Source organism: Phaethon lepturus, unplaced genomic scaffold (assembly GCF_000687285.1).
Source record: "Phaethon lepturus isolate BGI_N335 unplaced genomic scaffold, ASM68728v1 scaffold5547, whole genome shotgun sequence".
Taxonomy (NCBI): domain Eukaryota; kingdom Metazoa; phylum Chordata; class Aves; order Phaethontiformes; family Phaethontidae; genus Phaethon; species Phaethon lepturus.
The window spans coordinates 41270-61612 of NW_010552425.1; the positions used below are offsets into that span (position 1 = coordinate 41270).

Here is a 20343-nt window from a genome sequence, read left to right on the forward strand (position 1 = left end):
AATCAATACAATTTCACAAAACTCTAGGACTATAGGACACACAAAATTTCACTATTAGCTTCTATGAGTATGTCTACCTATAAAACTGCAGAACAGACACAAGTCACAAAAAAATCAAAGCAACTTTTCTTTGAGAAGTTTTAAGAACAGATATATTCCCTCCCTAAAATAAAATAAAAATAAATAAAAGCATTTAATTTACATCCTACTTAGGAGTCAATGAATTGCTTGACATAAAACTTTAGAAATTTTATCAAGTGCATGTGCATATATATTAAAGACAAACACATCACAAACTGATTTATAGACTTGAGCCCTACAAGAAAGCTCACAGTCTGTCTCTTAAGAGTTTGAAAAACATGTGAACTACATGGTCCCCTTCTCTAGGATAAGCATGCTTATGGGGGCTAAGTAGAAAACAACGTCATTTCAAATCACCTTCACAGACCAAGAGCAGGTCATTGTAGCTGAATCCGGTGGGGCATTCACAGCGGAAGCTGCCAATCTGATTGATGCAAACACCATTTGCACAGATTCCTGGGATTTCCTTACATTCATCAATGTCTGAAAGTGAGATGAGCCAGTCAAAGTACAGTAGTTCATGGCTTTACATGCTGCTTGGATTCTCAGTTTCACTGTGCTTAAAACTGAGTTGAAAAGTCCCTTTTGATCTACAGAAATTGTATACAGGATATAAACCTAAACATACGCTCATTATGAGAGAAAATAAACTATGTAAAGTTCAGGAAGTGATCGAAACTGTAGTACTAAATATGATACAAGATGCCGTCCTGTTACAAATATGCAGCTAAGTCCCACAACATTTTTGAAGCCCAAACTTTTTAGCTTACCAATTAGAACTCAAAAGCATGAACTAGGATGGAGGGAGAGCAAAAGACCATAACAAAATGTAAAAACAAGAAAAAATAAATCGGAAATATTTTAAACCAAAAATTGCTCTCATAATTTATGTCACCATTGTAACTCCACAATGGAATGAGAATTTTATTATATGAAATGTTTATTTTGGTACCACTATGCAGCTGCAACAGCCTTATGCAAAACAATTTTTAGTTAAAGTAAGTTTTGTGAAACTTACCAACAGCTTTTCCAGTATGAATGTCAAAAGTAAAGCCAGGAATATTCCCGCATATGTTCTTGAATTCAGCTACAGCAAAACAGAGAACAATGCATTTTTAGTGAGTATTTATAAATCTCCCAAGAATTACTTGAAGTCTTTTCAGTTTTTCAAGGGCAGATACAAACCAAATCTACTCAGAAGAGCCACAGCCTCCTGTTGCAATTGTACTGAAAATTCAGATTGCCAACAATGAATGCAAATCGAAACACTAATTCGTACTTTTTTTCTCAAATCTTTGCAGACTTTTGCACATGAGTCAATGTCTGGTTTGAGAAAGCAGCGCTTCAGTTTTTGTTTTAAATAGAACTCCTTAACTTGCTTTTAAGGTTTATTCCTGCCTTCTAGACATGTGAAGAAAGAACATCAGAAAAAGAGAAAGGAGACCCTTCTGTTTTCCTGTGAGTAATTATCTTAATCTAGAGCAATGATAGTTTATTTCTCTACTGTGTTTGAGTTATCTTGATTGTCTACATTTTAATGGCAGCTCTTCAGTAGCTTATAATTTTGTAAAGGTTAACCACTGGGGTTAAAACTTGAACAGTTCTTGTCTCCGTTACACCAAACATTCTTATGTATTAAGAATGTAATTATGTAATTATTTCAGCTAATGTAGTTGATCATTGCTCAGAATGAGATCTGGCAAAATATTTTTCTCAACATTTCAACATTCTTTGTTATTTCCTGTATAAGCCAAGTAGGACTCAGTATACCTGAACTTCAGCATTTTCTTCTTTCTTCTGTCTTATTGTTTCATGACTGCGTAATGCCTGCTGAGGTTATTCTTGCAGTACAGGATACTGGGCCATAGAGGTCCCTGTCACAGTGTTTTACCATCCAGCAATTTTCTGCTCTTTTCTATTAACATGTGTAAGATTTGAAGGTTAGAAAACAGTTCTTTTCTGCAAGGAGCTTTATGGTTTTTACTGCTGTCAGTAAACCTCTGAAACACACATACTAGATAAAAAGAGGGCCTTGTCTTCACTATCCTATCTTCATGGGCAATGATAACCTACTCCTGTGATAACGCCTAACACATCAGGTCTGGGAGGATGAAGAAGAGGCTCTGAAGGTTGCAGGCCTTCTTTCATTCTGTGCATGTTCCATGCATTCTATTTAAAAGAGTTTTTCCGTATTTTTTTCAGTTTGTACTGTGTACAAAAAGAGCATCTAATTAGGTAAAGACAGTATGATAATGCAGATATACACAGTGTCAAATTATCCACACACAAACACACCACAGATTTATTTTCTGGAAGTTTGACTTTACATCAATGACTTGAAAAATAAAGCCCATATACTTATCACCATATTATTTTTTAGGACAAAAAGATCTATCACATAACAGGGAAAAATCTCTCTAAGGACAAGCACTCCTGAAATACTCAAACCATGAAAGAGTTCTGTAAATACTTGGTTACTACTTAGCAATGAAGCAGCATCTTTGGGTGAAAAAACAAACAAGAATGGTAATTTCTGATTAAAGTCTGTATGGTAATGGTTATGGTGTGTATAATGTGTAAAACCAACCAATACAGTCTTTACTTCCTAAAGTCTTCAGTGATTGATTGTTAAGCATAAATATATGAAAGGGAAGAAAGAGCTCTGTTCACAAAGGAAAAAAAAATGCAAATGCATTGGCATGTAAAGTTCATTTAGAGGAACAATATAATTCTCATCAGAGCAGAATAATGCTCTTAATGAGCTACTGGGCTCAGTCTAGCAAACTGGTTAAGGTCAGTGTATCATAACCCCTGTCTGTGATGTGTAGCCCCCACACAGATTTCAGAACAACTGATTATACCACGTAAGTGCAGCGATTCAACCATTTACACTTGGAATTTCTGTTTGATCCCTCACGCAACCTCTTTTCATGGTGAAAAAGGTTCAACCATTTCTCCAAATACAGTAAAGGCATTTAGAAGAGCTAACAAGGCAATATTGAAACATTTCAGGAAATATTTTAACCTCATAACTGCTGGCAGGCTAAGTGGGGTTGTCTTAACAAATCTTCAAAAGCTGCAGAAGTTTTTGAGAACTTCAGTCTTACCAATTTAAAAGGAGAATTCTTTCTTCCATCCAAGAATATTAATTGCATGAATCCCTGCTAGTAGTGTGCTGTATTTTTCTCATCAGGTTGTCATGATGATGACAATTTTATGGCACTGAGATAAATGACTATGGGAAAGAATTTTATGAGCTCTCTGTGATAGCAAACATGTATTTCCTCTCTCAAGCTTATTTCCATCTCCCACTCCTGACTGCTAGGAACATTCCTTCGTTCTCCTTCCTCCTACTTAAGAAAGAAAAGGAAGAGGTGTTTTTTTTCATTTTCAGTCCCATTTTCCCCCTCTTTACTGCTTGTGGGGGACAGTCTTTCCTAAATTATCTGATGTTTCCCTTATGTCACCAGGATAAACTTGGAATGAAAGCAATACATTCTTTACACTAACATCACAAATGATGCAGCACCAGAAGTATGGGTTTAGTGGCATTAAACTTGGGGCAAAGTCAATTAAAAAATAAAATGTGTTTATACTAAACAGACACCTAAGCTTTTTAGTTTTATCTAGGCACCTCTGCTCTTTTTTACAAATGTAAGAATCTTTTAATGAAGGCCAGGTGCTACTGTCAGGTTTCCAAATTGGTGATTTGCCCACCAATCATTTTTCTGAGTTCAGCTTTCAAGGGTGTTTTGTTCCAGGCAAGGAACTCCATAAAGAATAACTGAAGAAAACCTGTGCCTTATTATTTTCACCACCCTTTATAGAAAGTAATTTTGACTTCCTCTTACAATGACCTGCTTATTAAGCTTTTGCAAGTTCATCACCTTCAGTAGAGAAAAAGAAAAAGCAACCGAGAGGATCATGCTCAGATGTGATAACAAGTGAAAAATCTAAAAAGACAATACACTGAGTAATGAAACCAAATCTTTTTTGTTCTGACAGGCTAGGACTACCAGGATAAATGCATCCCCAACTATGCAAGAACTAGATTATACTATCCTAAATTAATTATCCTGGAAGACAGACCAGGCAGCAGGCATCTCTTGTGAGCCAGTTTATTCAACCCCAGTATTACTGCCTGATGACTGCTTTTGCAGAAGCCTCAAAGTGACAGCTTTAGAGATGGGAGTTCCATAATCACACATTCATAAAACTTGCTTATGACTACTGCTCTACCCTGGTGGGTCCCTCCTACACAAACATAGATTTTTGACCTAAATCTAAATAACTGAGTGTAATTCTATGTCCATACAAGACCTCTAAAAGCCTTAGTATTTGTTAGAAAGAAAGAATAAAACAACCACAGCATACTCATTTATAGAGCTGCATCACCAAAAATGAGGTCTAAATAATTAGATCTACCTACACATACCTGTCTTACAAACATCCTTTTAGCTACAGGCCTGACATACTCCTGATGCTGATGGAAAGGTCAGTCTGTACTTTCTAGGCCTTCTTCTTCATCTCAGTGACACCTGACAGTAGTTTGTTCCTTTGCTCTTGCCTTCAGGGGCAGCTGGGAGGGAAAATATGCATGTTGTTCCTGAATTTCTTTTCATCCAGGGGAATGACTGATGCCTTCAAACTATTCAAGATGTATCTTTCCACTTAATATGGAGGGGTACATCCTCCATTTAAAATTATGCCAGAAACACCTATTCTTGTTTAGTACTTCAAGACTTAATACAGATGGTGACAGGATGGAAGGGTATCGTTAGTCTGCTTCGGGAGTACAGCAAAGGTTTTTTGGGGCTGAAATTTGGCCTAAATTAACTTTAGCCAATAGGTCAAAGGAGCAGATGAGCAAAAAAGGTAACAAAATGGCATGATTATAGTAGGCTTTACCTGTTCCTGGAGTTGGACATGGTTCACAAGGTTTGTTCCAAGCCTTCCCAACATTGTATGTGCAGCAACACATCCTTTTTGTCACATTGAAGGGCAGTTCATTCTCACAGGAGGTTCCATTATAGCTTCTGTAGCAAAAGCTTTTCCTCATGTCTAGATATGAGAAAAGAATCACTTACAAAGTAACCAACAAACTAACTTAAGTAAGTATCAACCTCCTACCAACCTACAGAGTGGTTCATTAACTCTGGCTTCTGAACGCAACACAAGCATATGGATGGATGGATTTTAAAAATCTAAGGTTTGAAATCAACAGTCTTTGTTTTATACTTACATGAAATTTGACATATTTTCAATTTCCGTTCAAAGACACAAAGGGGGAAAACGAAAATTCCCAAGAAATCAGAAACACACTGTAGATGCTCATCAGATCAATTTGTATAGTAAACCCTACCATTTGGAAATGACTAATAAAAAAAGATTTCTGAGTTCCATTAAAGAATAAGAATGCTTTGACACTGCATGTTAGTCATTAGAAACTCTTTCCTGGCTACATGTAACTGTCTGGGAGTTAAAGGTAGGAAAATGCAATACAAGGCTTTAGAACTGGCCTTAACTAGAAAGACATTTTAAGTAAAGAGTCTGGCCCCAAAACAGTCTGATATTCACACAGTTCTAGTAAAGATGACATTTTGCATACCCATGCAGTTATGTCCTCCGTTCACCTGCATATATTCAGGTGGGCAAATGCAGGTGTAGTTCCCCAAGGTATTGTAGCAGGTGCCAGGACCACAGACACCAGGATGTGCAACACACTCGTCAATATCTAGAGACCAAGCGAACAAGTTAACAAGGGGAAAGAGGACCAAGTCCTAGCATATGTTTCTCAGAAATATGACAATAATAAACCATATTAAAATAACAACAAAACATTTAATTTAAAGGCTATCTTGGAAAGCACAGCTCAGATCTGAGTTAGGTAGCTATTGTAATAGTGGCTGAAAAGTACTATTATTAACCTCTATTAAGTCCAGTCAGTGAAGTGCAAGAGAACGCACTAAATAAATTTGAAGTTGTTGAATTTACCACTGAACTGGAGCACCTTCCACCCCATCAGGTCCTCAAAAGACATTCACACCCTTTTTTCACAGGAATGTTACTGTCACTTTTCAGTTCTGTTAATGTGTTCACTACTCCACTGAGAAATGACCTTTTAAGTACTCTGTTTAGAAATAGGAAAGCTGAATAATCATACAGTCTTGCTGCTCTAACCTTGGATCTTATTTAAGGGGTGTTAGCCTTTTTTGCTCATCCAATTTTAATTTCAAACCCAGTTTGGTAAGTTTTCTTCACCTGAGCCAGGATTCACAGGCTCTGTTTTGAAAGGAGACAATTCTTTTTTCTCACAAAATGAACGAAGAAGGGGAAGCTGACTTATAATACTTCAAATTAGCAGAAACCATGAAAGATTCTTTACATTTTTGTGTCTATTTACAATTTTTGGTTCTAACACTTATGATGAATCTCAAACACAAAAGGAAGAGCAATATTAACTTGACCTCGTATTGTGTAAATTAAACTGCTACTCTGAAATACTGTGAAGAGGACACCTTTTCTCACTTAAAATACAGGGGAGCCTAGTAAAACTATCAGGACATACAAGGTATTGAAGTGTGAAGCCAGAAATCATGAATAACCACCTTAGTTTACTGAATACACATAGCTGAGATCAATCATGTAGAAATAAACATTAGCATATTCAAGTGTTCCATTTCAAGTTTTATATTAATCATTTCACTGGTGACAAAGATAATGATTTTATAGAAGGTTTTAGGTAAGGGTGTGGGTACCATACCCACTTATGGATTTAAGGCTAAAAGTGACAGTGTTTTTCATAACAACTGCACTGTGATAGAGCAGGAAGTTTGAAGGGACTCAACCTTCACAGATTCTTGTCTCTTCACTGAGGTAGTAGCCTTTTGGACATTCACACTGGAAGCTGCCAAAAGTATTGATGCAATTTCCACCTTGGCAGAGACCTGGCAGTTCCTGACATTCATCAATGTCTGAAAACAGAGAAAAAAACCCACTGTATTTTCATTCCGGAATGAAAAGAAACAAGAGACTTTAAGTACTCCCCTGAAATTTTACCAGCTAATAGCTTTTAACTGTCATGTGCATTTTTTTTTTTTTGCTTTTAAATTGCACTTCATGAAAACATGGATGAAGTGCTCATTCTCTTCCATTTAAACAGTTGCTCTGGAGCACGTTCCAGCTTGATGAGCCCATGGAGTTCAACTTCCATTACTGTTTACAGGAATTTGGCATCTAATTCCTCATTCCTGCACACTCATTGGAACCAGAGTTTCTTTGTCCAATGAGTATTTCCTGAAATTCATACCTTCCACTGATAAGCTGTAATTTTCGTACATGACTTAGCCTTCAAGGGCCAATTTCAAAGGCCAATTCAAGTAAGGAGGCACACAGAAGGTATGCATCAGCTTATTTTCCTACTGAAATATTGCTGGACCTCTTCAATATTCTTTTACAGTATGCCTTTTCATCATGTTGTTGTCCAATTCATATTAGCAGAGGATTTTGCTTTGCACTAAATGTAATGATTTCTGCAAAATATATTTGCTGTATAAATCTCTCTGAAGATGACACTTTTTTTTATTACCAACCATCACAGTCACTTATGGTAAACTCACCTTCTAAAATAATAGTAATGGGGTTTGGTCTGAATCCTTCTCCGCCTGGACAGAGAGTATTATATTCCGCTAAAGTAAAGTATAACAAGAGAAAGCATGTCAATCGTATGAAGAATAAAATGCTAGCAACAGAAACATAAAATTTCATTTGTGTTTTTAGTGAGTCTTCTTCAAAACCTACACTCATTGGTTTTCTACTCTTCTTGACCTATTCACAGTAAATTACAGTAAGTGCATTAGATTAGTAGAAAATCACAGTAAGATTAAGAGTTCTGCATAAAACATTACCATAACCTCAGATACTCTTAAGGCAGGCCCAATGCTGTTTTCTCTGTACTGCACCTTTATGAAGGCATATATTTTGCTTTTTGACCAGGTCTTAAATATGAAATGTCATTGTGGCATCAATAAAGATATGTGTTACAATTGGAATACATACTATTATGAGACTGTTAAAACAACATGCTTGACATTTCTGTTGCATTATGCATTCGAAGAACTTCAAAGCTCTACAATTGATGTGTCGTTGGCTAACAGTTTTGAAAGTACTGAAGAGTGACTTAGAAATAGTTACCCAACAGTTACCAATACCCTCCTTTGAGAAGTACTGCAGCTCTCCAGATTAAAGGCATGATTTGAGTTCTAACCATTATTAATTGATTTCCTTACCAACATGGAGTTGCCAAGTAAAAATTCCTAGCAGATGGATGCGATCCATTCCCATCTTAAGACACATAAGCATACCTGCAACTACGTTAATTTTTTTTTAATGGGAGAAAAGTAAAATAAAAAATAAAATAAAATGCCCAAAACTACACAAAGTACATGGGCCTGGTCCAGGGAGAAGTGTCTTCTAAAGTTAGCACAGATTTATTACTGTGGCAATAGGCACCAAATCAGTCACAGAAGACTAAAGGTCAGGTCTTCTGATTCTCAGGTCCACTCCTCTGTATCACCTTTCTGACAGTAGCATGGACATTTTCTTTCATAATTGTGCCAGAACACTGCTTCATGAAGAAAGTAAGTTTCTTAAATTATAAATGTATAGTAAAACAGTAGAAGTTTTCAAACACTTTTTCCATCCCTTGTTAGTCTCTAATAAGAGGGTGGGGAGAGAATAACAGAACATTTCCTTACTGCTGTTTACAGGGGGACATGTCTCACAAGGATTTCCCCAAGCCTTTCCCAGAGAGCAGCAGCACGAGGAACGACTGACTCCAACCCCAATTTCAGTGTTGCAGGATACGCTCCCATCCCCTCGTGGTCCATACTTCAGGTAGCAATTGCCAACACGGTTATCTACATATAAAGCACATATGACTACAGCTGCACACAATCATCTATACAAAGGAACAGCAGACATTCACTGTAACGTTTCATATCTGGAAGCAGGAATTCAGTTAACATTGTGCTTCTAAAGTCTTTGGCAAGCTCAAAACACTCATGTACCCTGATACTGATGTTGAGAGAGACAGCAGGGAAAATGGGTAGCTTCAGCTTCCAAAATACCCAGAAATGAGTTTAAAATGTTTGCATGCCTTCCAAAGTCACACCATACTCTAATGTAGCATGTACACTATTCACAGTCTTTCACTCCAGAAAATATCAGAAACTGTGCTGCAGTTTGCTGTTAGTATTTCTTCTCCATATTCTGATTGTGATTCTTCCTTGTGGAATTAGAAGAATTTACATATTTTTTATGGAATCACAGAACAAAGTCACATCACTGGAAGAGTTCTTCCACTGGCGAAGAAATTCTCTGAAAATCATTAATATTGAAACTAATAATCTAAATGTGCAGTAAGTCTGAGGAAAATTAGTTTATTAGTTCACTCAAAGTGTAACTTAATGACTTAGACAACTGTTGGTATCAGCAGAATGAGCAAGAAACCTTAAGAGAAGCTCTGAGTTTTATTACTGCTGCAGATATTGTCTCCTTGTTCTTTATAAATGGAAAGTAAGTAGCAGTGCATCATAAATTTAAGGAATGATAGTATTTCTTATTACAGCCAAATAAGATGAACATTAATTTGCTCAAGGGTAATGTTGTAACTCTAAAGATAATTTCTATGAGTTAACTTGCCATCAAAAGTTGCCTCTGAAGAAACAGACTGAAATTTTTTTGATAAATTAATTGTATAAAGGCCACAGTAGTTTTTTGCATTTTTACTGTTTACGTTAATGGTATGACTAAGAAACTTACAAATGAATTTTTGAATGATTTCCCAAATGTGTATTTTACTAAGAAAGATCACATTTTTAATTTACTGCTTGCAGCAAGTGCCAGATGCTACAGCCTTAGCAATTTACATAGAGTAAAATGGACATAGTATGACAAATGTGGGTAGTTCATGCTTTCAGAATTTCCAGAGTTTAACAAATGCCTTGATACGACATGGGTTTTTAAATTTTCCTGAGGTTTGGGATGTATCTATGAAAAATCTTGAAGGCAACTTTCTGATTTGTTAGGAACTACTTGTTCTCAAAATCCTCAAGTTAAATACGTATAATATAAAAACACAACTTCACATTAATTTTTTGACTGATCATTTTTTTAAAGGGTCTTAACATCAAACAAGAGAAAACCTTCAAGCCTTCTAAAGGATTTAAATTTATTCAAATTTAAGGAGTAATAGACAAGTTTGGATGAATCTTTCTGCACAGTTTTAAGAGCATACTTTAGCACAGATTGTGAAAAAGGAGGGTGTTACTGGGCCCCACATTTTCTACAACAAATTTCAGTATCTCACCATAAAGGGACACTGTCGTAAAGCAATAATACTCAGTTAAGAATTGGGTGGCAGAAGCATACATATTCTGTACCTCTGAGCCTCTGATGGAAAGAGAATAAACTTCTGCAGTGTGTCTTTATCTGTGTGCAAGATTTACCTGAGATCACTGATCAGCATATGTTAAAGTCCCCCTTTTTTTTTTAAGACAATGTTAGAACAGAGTAAAATGAACGGCCTTTTTAAAAGGGCACATCCTGTAGTTCTCATTGTGGACTTGAGCTGAGGACAACCCACATGTGGTTATTCTGAAAATACCTATTTCCTCCTGTTCTCAGAGGAACTGCATGTTTCTCTCCATTTGTAATAGCACGAGACATCTGCCTTTTTAAGAGAAGCCAAGAAGAGTTTTGGCTTCATTCTTCTTGGGAAAGTGCAAAGCAATGATCATTTTGGAAGGCAGCTTCATCCCAAGACCTCAGGCCCATTAAGAACAATAGGAGATGATAGACCTTGGAACGAAGGCAGAGCCTGTAATTCTCTAGCAGAATATCGATACCGAGTCCATCAAGAGTTTTAGGTTTCGGTTTACTCCTCACATGAACTGTCTTGACAAAGCACTGGAACCCTCTTTGCCAAGGATAATATTTGTTTCTTCTAAAAGGAACTGGAATTTAAATTCCTCTGCCTTTTTTGCTCAAGCGTGCAAGAGACAGTGCTATTAAAGAGAATCAGAAGCTGTTGTCCTTTGACAAGAAATTTCTGGAACATTTTTCAGCACAGCTTATATATTCCAGAAGCAAGAAACATTCATTTTTCTTGGTGAGGTCTACTAGCCTCTGTGGGGTTTTCTTCCCTGAATGACTACAAGCTTAGAGTGAAAACTCAGTAATGTTTTACCATGTGCCAGTGACACAAACATCATTTTAAGTGAAGTTGCAATTTGGAATTGCAGTCCTGAGACTATAAAGGATCACAAGCAAACTGACCTTCAGTTTTTCCCTCTTTGGACTGCATAAGTCAGTAAAGTAGACATACCTAAATCATACCAAATCTAGAACCAGAACTAGTATAGCTGCACTGGAATGGCAACTACCTCTGCTTCCACTTCCCATGGAAAATCATTTAACTCTCTGGAAATATTACAAATGAGAACTGCTGGTGAAAGAAAGAAGTTGAAAAACCTAACAATGTCTGTAATCATATAAAATAGTATAACAAATATGTTTTTAGTTGCACATGGTGCTCCCTCTCTTCAAGGGCTTCTGAAAAAAACAGGCACTAGAGTGTCACCTCATTCATGGATTAGGACTTTATTTCTATTATCTTACTCTGATGATATTTCATGGGAAGCAGAGCCTTTGCTTGCCCCAGTTAAAAACAAAAGCTCAATGTTCACTGAGTGTTTTTTGCACTTCATCGAAGAATGAGGCTGTAGAGAGGATGGAAAGTGTAAACCATAGGCTTGCAGCTCTTCCCACAGACAACTAAGTGGATTCCAGTTCTGCTACTGTCTAAAACTGAACTTGGGGAAAAAACCAAAACCCAACCAAAAAAACCCATGTTTGCTCAGGGGCTAAGTCTTGGGAGTCTCTTTTCTGCACAATCAGTTGCTGAGAAACTAAAAATGCTTCTCACACAAGGGAAAAGAAAAGAGTCTTTGTACCAGAGAGAGGGACAGCCCTAGCAGTATTCCCTTTGCACAGAAGTAAGGAAGGGTCAAGTAGTTTTTCTACCACTTTCTTATTTAACGTATTTTCTTCAGAGAGGGAGGGCTTGCTCTCTCATTTGGGACTCTCCTGAGTTGCTAGATTTTACCCTTGAGTAGGTTCCCTTCCACTGTGGAGGCTTCCTTGAGGAAACATAGGGCACCTGCCAAAAATGTCATTGGGACAGCTGGTACCAAAGTAGAGTGCCAACTCAAATTCCTGTTTTTTAGTGAAACACAAGTCAGCTAGCAGTAGGATAATTCATTCTCATAAGCTTCTTCAGAGACCACTTAATTTCTTTGGTCATAATTCAGGGCTTGCAGGACTGACCAAACACAGCATCTGGTTGTAGGAAAGAATGAGGATCTTAGTAGTTATATGCTGCAGAAGGGGAGCGAAAAAGGCAGGATTTCATTGCTTCAACTGAATCTTCAGATGAGGAAAAGCTAAAAGCTTGTGTCAGACTGCAACTGCAGAAGAAAAGTATTAAGGCAGGAATTGTCAGAAGAGTCTATGGGAGACAGAAACACAGGCTTCTAATTCAATGGGAATAAATTACATAAATACACTTCATCTTTAAAAATCTCAAAGTTTTAGAATAAATTGTTCAAGGCTGTGGTCATCTAAAGGTCTCAAATAGGACTTGTTTCTAGCATCCAGAGAAGCAAGAGAGAATATCCATAGTCAGAAAATGGAGAAACATGGAAATGATGAGCAATAAAATTTGTTCTGAAATAAATTTGCATTTCCTTAGAAATTATTTGCTTAGAGTATATCTATTTGCCACCACACTGTAATATTATTGTCAACAATTAGAAAATGGATAGAGTTCTAACTACCAATTCAAGAGAATTTGAGTCTTCCCAAGCTAATAAAATAAAAAGGCTGTTTTCAAAACAAAAAGTTAGGTGGCTTTCCCAGGGTCACACACAAATCCTTATGGCTGAACCTTAGCCCCTCTCTCAACCTCAGATCTTCCCCAAAACCTCCCTAGACTGCTAGCATATACTCTAATCACATGACAGTCCTGTATCATGTAGCAAGGGGGAAAAGTAATGAAAATTCATTTTAAGTCTCTGTAAGTCAGAGAGAATTACGTAAACTACAGTGAAACATGTCAATTACTTTGTTTCCAGTCAAATGGGTACCACAACCGTTTTTAATTACCCTTTGGACTTATGCTGGACATATAAATCAGTCCCAAGAGACATCTAGGATTATAAAAAGTATTTTTTTAAAATAAGAATTGTTGACTGTCTGGAGAATGGTAATGCAGATAATGTATGTTTTGACAAATTTTAAACAGGTGTATTTTAAAGAAACTATAATCTCTAGAAAACTATGTAACAGGATATGCAGCATATGGAAGTAAAATTTTCTATCCTTGCACCAAAGCAGTCACCTTGGTTGTGATTTCCAAAGTAACACTTCAGGTAGCTTTTACTTACCCACACAACCCACTCCTGTAGGATTCAGCTGGAAGTCTGGAGGGCAATTACACTCATACCTTCCGGGAGTATTTACACAAAGACCATTAACACAATTAATGGGATCAGCACATTCATCGACATCTAAAATAGGAAGGTTACATTTATAAATCTGCTCATTTGACAGAAAAGAATGATTTTACATTTTAGGAAAAACTGGGCAAAAAAATTTCAAATGCAAGCAAATTTTAGCTGAAATTGAACAAAAGAACTACTAATAATTCATCAAACATTTAGGAATAACCTAACCTAACTTGGTGTAATTAAAAAAAAATAAAATTTGACGTATTTCTGAACAGAAGAGATATACCTGTACAGTTTCCCCCAGTGCGATCTAGTTCATAGCCATCATCACAGATACAATGAAACATTCCTGGTAGATTATTACAGGTACCAAATACACAAATGTTCTGGAAGGAGCATTCATCAATATCTGAAGGAATATATTAAGAACAGAAAGTTACATATCCTTAACACATTAATATAACAACAGCATGTTGTACTACTAAAAGCAAATGAAGACACATGTAACTTAAAAATATATTTAAAAAAGCAACACCAAGTAATCACTTTTGGTTTTGCGTAGAACGCTATAGCTAGGGATTTGTAAGGCATTCTCCATTAAGATGCTTCTTACTTATTCCTCTTTTACCTAGTGTGAAGTAAATATAGCAAAACTGACTTCTCAGGACTCAAAATGAAAGCTAAGTCAAAAACCCAGTAAGTTCCTTTCAAAATATACATTAAACAGAATGAATCGTAACACCATATAAAGGTGTCAGTCATTTCCTAGCTGAGTCTGCAACATTTCTTACTACTGGCAAGTAAAATCTTCAAAACACCATTCTCAGGGAAAAAACTACACTAAGAAGAAAGAGATGGAGTACACATCAACAGTTACTTATACCTCCTTTGAGAAAGAATACAAAGAAAAGGAATATAGGAAGTAAGGATTATCTACGATTTTCTCAAGACCATATTAAACCAGCTATACAGTAACCACATATATGTGAGCTAAAATGCACGTAAAAGGCTGCCTGTGTGCTCATGTAAATTGAAGATGAAATAAAGTTGAAAGACACTGACAGAAAATTAGATGACTTTGTCATCTACAGCGCTAGAATATTAACAGCACAGATTGCAAAGTTACGGGTTTAGACACAAACTACAAAGGACTTCAGAGTTAAGATATGAGGGAAAAAAACCCTGCATACACTGTCTGAGAGGAAGACTTTTAAATTTCCAAAATAAAAGCAGCTGTGCAAAAGGCTAATGCAACTCTAGTATGTACCAGTGAGCAGAGACAGGAAAGTGGAAAGCATTAATACGATTTTAAAATGCACAGCTCAATCTTAATTTGAAAATTCTCTGATCGAGAGTGATGAACTAAAATTGGACAAGATGTAAAAAAGGGATTTTAAGATTATTAGAATAATGAAATACCTATTTTGAACTTGGCTTGCTTGCCTTAGCCAAAGCTTGAGAAGTGATATAATACCTCCTTATAGGAACATACGAGAAGGGGTAACTTTTGGGGGGAACAGAGAGATAAATTTTTAAAGGAAAACAAATTTTAAGATAAATACCTAACACGCAACAGTCATGAGTAAATTTAAACTGGAAATTAAAGGAAGGTTTCTAAGTACCCTGGAGTGAAGCCATGGAATGACCTCCAAATTAGGTCATGAACATAACCTGTGTTCAGATGAGTTTTATAAAGTTATGGAAAAGACTGTATCATTGAGAAGCTAATGTACTGAAATCTCAAGGGATTTCTAAAGAAATTGGATTAATTATTTGTATTACAATTCTTGCAGTAAATCCAGGCTTTGGATTTTGTCCCTTGATTGCAGAAATCCGCCAAGGAGTCACCTTATCATAGGACAAATTAATGTACCAAATTAAAAAAAAAAATAAAAAAAGACAATTTCTTCTAAATATTCAGCACCCGGACCTTTTAGTTCTCCAATGCCACAATTTAATCTATGGAATGCTTTCAGATTTTTGTTGGAATAGCAGTAATACACCAATATAACAAGCATTTTTCCAAAATTCTTCAATGTATTTTTCAGAGCATCATTGTGGACCAACTGAAAAGCCAAATGTCAGTGACCCACTGTCCCAAGAATTAGAATCATATTGTTTTTCAAAACATTGATTGGCTGATATCTGTTTGGGGATTTTTATTAGAATATTGGCATGACTACAATATGACTAACTAACTGAGCTGCACCGAGAAATTCGGTAAAGATCATTGACAATACTTGGTAACTATTAACAGATCTGACCAAAACAGTTGTATATGTAATTCTTCAGAAGTATCTGCAATTTTTGTACAGCTAGAAGTCTGATTCATAAATCTACACCTGAATGTCTGAACATGCTAGTTATGGACTAAATTTTAGAGATTCCACTTTGGAATCTGCGTCCAGCTCTGGAGCCCTCAGCACAGGAAAGACATGGACCTGTTGGAGCAGGTCCAGAGGAGGCCACAAAATGCTCAGAGGGATGGAGCACCTCTCCTATGATGAAAGGCTGACAGAGTTGGGGTTGTTCACCCTGGAGAAGAGGAAGCTCTGGGGAGACCTTATTGCAGCCTTCCAGTACTTAAAAGGGGCCTATAAGAAAGATGGGGACAGAGTTTTTATCAGGGCCTGTTGCGATAGGACAAGGGGTAATGGTTTTAAACTAAAAGAGGGTAGATTTAGACTAGATATAAGGAAGAAATTTTTCTCAGTGAGGGTGGTGAAACACTGGCACAGGTTGCCCGGGGAGATGGTAGATGCCTCATCCCTGGAAAGATTCAAGGTCAGGTTGCGGGACTCTGAGCAACCTGGTCTACTTGAAGATGTCCCTGCCCATTGCAGGGGGGTTGGACTAGATGAGGTCCTTTTGAGGTCCCTTCCAACCCAAAGATTCTATGATTCTACTAATTTATGATGAAGATTTTTCATCTCCTAAGACGTTGCGAGGTTTCCACCGTTAAATAAGAAACAAGTTTAAAAGCTTTGGAGCACCAGCTAAAAAGACTTTATCTAATATACAGTTCTCTTATATTAAACAACAACAAAAAAAGACATTAGAACAAAACAGGGAATAGAAACTAATTGGATTAGAAAGACAATAATTCCTTTTGCACTTCTGATGATCTGGTACAATACTGAGAATGAAAGGGTGATGAAAAAAAATCTCCAGTATGTATTTTAAAGAGTGTTACAAACTTGTCAAATACAGCCATGATTTGTCTACTTCAATCTTCCTGAAAATATTTATCTTAAAATAAACTCCCTTAATGCCATTTGTGTCTTGTATGTAAACACACTAAATAAAACAGTGATGAACACAGGATTTTCCACACACTATTCACTAGTGACAAAAAGAAGAGAAATAATTAAAACCCCCAAATTACTGAGCCAAACCTCTACTCTGGGATTTTTGGACCAAGGCCAGACAAAACTTCATAAAAAGATGAAAGCTACCTTCAACATAACTCAGACTGCAAAATAATATGTGAAGCATGTGCTGAATATTCTCCTTCCAGATTGAGGTCCTTCCAGCACTTCTTGTTGTTTGCTTTATAGCAGCCAATCCAAACTCAGAAAACGAACTTGAAGTACCAGTGGCTTACCTTGGCACGACTTGCTGTCTGAGGCAGGAGTGAATCCCATCTCACACTCGCAACGGTAGGCACCAGGGACATTCAAACACTGTCCATTTTCACACAGATTAACATTTTCTGCACACTCATCAACATCTGTGGGAGACAGAAAATTTCTTTGAAACTACATGTTTCACTAGCAAAATACAAATATTATCCTGACATTTAGAAGAATAGTGTTGTTGACTAGTGTTGATATAAAACAAAGCATTTACACCGCAAGATGAAACAAATTGAATGCAGAAAAACAAACATAATGTCATTTCTAGAATTATTCCTTTTACCCCGCCATGATTCCTTACACCTAGTTTTTCATTAGCAGATTTAATTTTTTTTTTTTTATAATGCAAGGCTTTCAGATTCAGTATTATTAGCTTTCACAAGTAAGTTGAATGCTTTGGTTACAAAGTCAAAACTTTGTCTCCTGGTATGTACTGCTATGTTACTTTGACATAAAAGACATTCAAAAGCAAAATTTTCTTAAGTGAATCGTATGTAGAACTTTATTTTCATATGCATTTTTGAAAATATTCCTTGAGGATTATGAACATTACAACTACCATTTGCACACTACTGGCTATTTTTCTAGTATGCCCCAAAAGCGATTTTTTTTTTTTTAAGAGGTGTAAAAGAGCAGAATGACAAAGGAAGGCATTCACTATTGCAGTCATCATGAGGACTCATAATTTTGTTAGATATGCTTATGATTGTTCAAAAAAAAATTCAATATACTTTCTTCATTTTATTAGTCAATCCCATTGATTCTTAAAAACCAGATCTGAAACTTAGTGTGTTAATAACAGGTATGAAAGTTCTTTTTCATTAACCACAAACTTGAAACACATAAACAAACAACACTTGAAGGTACTTCTTCTGAAATAAAAAAAATCCTTACAATACTGATCAGAAAACTGTCTTGCTAAAGGTGTAAATTACTTTTGATTTAAAATTAGCCAGTTAGCTAATAATGAATGCATTCAGATTAGTTTCTATGTATTTTATTATCATTAGGCTGGATTCCTTCAAGCCTTCGAATTTGCTGACCACATACAGGGCGTGTTAGAATTCAAGAGCAGAGATATCATTGCATCTCCACTTTGTAAATGATAAATACACAGTAACTCAATACTTGGCCATTAATGTTTAGACTTCATATAATCCTTTGCACATCAGTTTATTTTGAATCACTTGCTGTGTGCTAAACAATTTTCGTTATTAATAGTGAGCATTTACCAACAAATTTACATGAAGAGATCATAGGCAATATTTTTTTGTAATTTGTTTTTCTTTTTAAAAAGACCCATGTTAATGATGAAATCCTCTTCAACTAACATAATGAGGGGAAAACAAATGGTGCCTTCCCTGCCAGAGACAGACCTGGTCTACAAGACAGGAACCATAACAGAGCTGGTCTTTAGTGTTCTTTGACTAGAGAGCCTGCACACTGAAAAAAATTGGCATGAAGTGGAGAAGGAGAAGGAGGAAGAAGTACACAGGAATTTCAGCCAACAAATGGGCTCAGGGGGTGCAATTTGGCACGTAAATCAAAAGAACAATCAACTGCCTTTGTTAGCATTTCTTCAGCAGATGGGAAGAATCCTGATCTTAAAAGACACTTTTCCATTTCTTATTTTGCACTTTGGGCTTAGATCTAATTTGCAAACCTTCCATACAACAGAAACAACCAGTCACCTTTCACAGAAACTTCTTACCAGAACAAGTAAATCCATCCCCAGTGAATCCCTCCGCACAGGCACAACGGTATGACCCTGGGGTGTTCACACACTGAGCGTTCACACTGCACTGGTGGGTCCCATTGGAGCATTCATCAAGGTCTGCACATCAGGGGCAAAAGAATGCAAGCAGTAACAGAGCAGTTAGTATACTTGGCTTACGATTAACTGGCAAGCTAACAAGCACAACTGCAAAGGTGATTCAGGTCTCCATAAATATACAAAGTTCTCAGTAGAAGATACAGGGTTAATCTATAGTGATTTCAATGTAGTATTTCTTCCTTGAATTTAAAATGCAAGAGATTGGGTAAAATGTTTCCAATCAACAGACAAAATTCAGCTGACTCATTACTTGAATGTTAATATCATGCTCAAGAACTTGAATTCAAAATTAGTTAAAAAAACAATAAACCAAAGAAATATAGTGAGGTGAAAATCTGCCATACATTTGGAGAGTCATCTCCAGTAATAGAAGAATGTGACAACACTGTAACCCCATGAAAATTACTGCAAGCTTTCTTATTTACTTGAATGACAACTTGGATGAAAAAAACAAAAAGAGGGGGGAAAAGAAAAAAAAAAAAAAAGACGACACTTCCTTTCCATCACATGTTTGATGGCAACAGCCATTGGGGTCCATGACATATGAGTCACTTTAGCTAGTGCTATGGGGTAGCCGACAGTCCCTTCTTGCCCATATGCAGAGTGGTCTCTTGGAAGAACACTCTATACCCATGAGCTACTCTAACTATGAGGATGCTGCCAGAAAAACTGCAGCTGCCTTCCCCTTTTTCTCACATATGGCTTAAAAAGCTTAGAATATCTGGCCTGCAGTAAGGTCTCATAATATGGTACTTTTTCTTTCATGTATTAGACCAATAAAGCCTAATTCTTAAATGAAGCTCATCTTCCATAGATCCAAAAATGTTCAGAAAAAAAGGTAAATATTAAGATCTTTTACACAACAACCTGAAAAATGAAGGCAAGGGGACATGATGCTACTCTAGCAGCCCGGGAAAAGTAGAATCAAGTTTCCTATCCCTCAAGTCCAATCTGCTTTATATTAGTGCCTATAAACCAGATATACTGTAGGACATTTACAAAACATGGTACTAAGTAACAGAAATAGTATCTTACTGGAAGGTAACCACAAAACAAATTCCATTTAATTTTTGGCTGAATTTATTTGTTTTGCACATTGTAGCAGTTGTATGTAAACTTTGTAAAATACATAGTTAATTCAGTAAGATGTTACACAGAGAGGCTTCTGAGACAAAACCAGTTTTTTTCTCAGTAAACCAAACCCCTGAGACTAAGAATCTTGCAT

The 20343-nt window shown here is 36.5% G+C and overlaps 1 protein-coding gene across 1 annotated transcript in view; it reads right to left on the reverse strand.

The window, feature by feature from the left end:
• Window positions 1–20343, reverse strand: part of FBN2 (fibrillin 2) — a 122383-nt gene that overhangs the window by 27577 nt on the left and 74463 nt on the right. Inside the window, exons 27-37 of the mRNA XM_010291203.1 lie at window positions 18996–19118; window positions 17254–17379; window positions 13936–14058; window positions 13587–13709; window positions 8838–8999; window positions 7701–7769; window positions 6930–7055; window positions 5690–5815; window positions 4990–5142; window positions 1100–1168; window positions 439–564 (exon numbers count right to left, since the gene is read on the reverse strand). Of these exons, the coding sequence (XP_010289505.1) occupies window positions 439–564; window positions 1100–1168; window positions 4990–5142; window positions 5690–5815; window positions 6930–7055; window positions 7701–7769; window positions 8838–8999; window positions 13587–13709; window positions 13936–14058; window positions 17254–17379; window positions 18996–19118 (1326 nt within the window). The remainder of the gene's footprint in view (window positions 1–438; window positions 565–1099; window positions 1169–4989; window positions 5143–5689; window positions 5816–6929; window positions 7056–7700; window positions 7770–8837; window positions 9000–13586; window positions 13710–13935; window positions 14059–17253; window positions 17380–18995; window positions 19119–20343) is intronic.